General features: G+C 41.9%; 1 protein-coding gene across 1 annotated transcript in view; it reads left to right on the forward strand.

The window, feature by feature from the left end:
* The window catches only part of LOC101854426 (PDZ and LIM domain protein 7), a gene marked incomplete at its 5' end in the record, with an annotated part of 6,026 nt that overhangs the window by 1,474 nt on the left and 3,360 nt on the right, over positions 1–1,192 (forward strand). The window contains 1 exon segment of the mRNA XM_005102948.2: positions 291–535. Within this exon segment, the coding sequence (XP_005103005.2) occupies positions 291–535 (245 nt within the window).

The raw sequence follows: 1,192 nt of genomic DNA on the forward strand, positions 1-1,192 counted from the left end.
TCCTGAAGAAGCCCTTTACCAAGCGAAACGTCGAACGAACTGTGTATAATACATATTTTCTGGAAATACAACAAGGTCTTAACTGTTATAATACCTTCTTTATACAATGATGATGATGATGATGATGATGATGATGATGATGATGATGATGATGATGAGGATGATGATGATGATGATGATGATGATGATGATGATGATGATGACGATGATGATGATGATGGTTAAAGTCGTCGATAGGGGCATAAAACATACATCTACAATAAATCACATTTATTTTTTCAATCCCCCAGAGGGGTAGTGAACACTCAGGACCCTGCCATTCGGGCCGCCTTCGGTGGAGGCCAGAGCGCCAGCAAGCGGGTGGAGCTCGACGAAGGCAGCATCGACCCCCACATGAACGAAGGGTCAAAGTTCAGGAACGTCACACCCAAAACGTACAAAATCCTGGAGGCCCAGCTGGGCTCCTCTGAGCCGCCCAAGTCGGCACTGTCCAAGCAGCCTGCTCAGCAGATGCAGCCCGTGCGGGCACAGCAGGGTGAGTTGAATGCTACTCCGCGGATTTCTCTTTGTTTTGTTCATTAAGTTTGTTCATAATATTTCATTTGGTGTTTGTTTTGTTAATTAAAATGATTGTTTGTTTGTTTGTTCATTTTTAATTTATAGATCTACATGTATTTGTTTGCTTGTTTGTTTATTCGTTTGTTTGTCTATTCATTTGTTTGTCTATTCATTTGTTTGTCTATTCATTTGTTTCTTTGTTTATTACTTTGTTTGTTTACTTTACTTTTGCTGACATACATCTGTTACTTTGCGGTGCCAAGGGGAGAAGGAAACGTTTTTCTCTCGTTTAAAATTATTGTGTATCGCCTATCGCATGGTTGCAGCGATTGTTTGTTTGTTTGTTTGAGTAAGATGTTTAAGAAAAACACGTCATCATCATCATCATCTTCCTCATTGAAAGAAGTAGGACCAATTAGTAGCGCCCTCCAAGCACCACACAAACGAAGAAAAGGACAGAAAACATGCATGTGATGCCCAAGGTCTTAAGAATGTTTACGGCGTATGGGCTACCCTATCAAGTGCGCGCGCGCGCGCGTGTGTGTGTGTGTGTGTGTGTGTGTGTGTTTGTTTGTGTGTGTGTGTGTGAGAGAGTGTGTTTGTGTGTGTGTGTGCTTGTATGTGTGTGTATGTG

The sequence above is a fragment of the Aplysia californica genome, unplaced genomic scaffold (assembly GCF_000002075.1).
Source record: "Aplysia californica isolate F4 #8 unplaced genomic scaffold, AplCal3.0 scaffold00351, whole genome shotgun sequence".
Taxonomy (NCBI): domain Eukaryota; kingdom Metazoa; phylum Mollusca; class Gastropoda; order Aplysiida; family Aplysiidae; genus Aplysia; species Aplysia californica.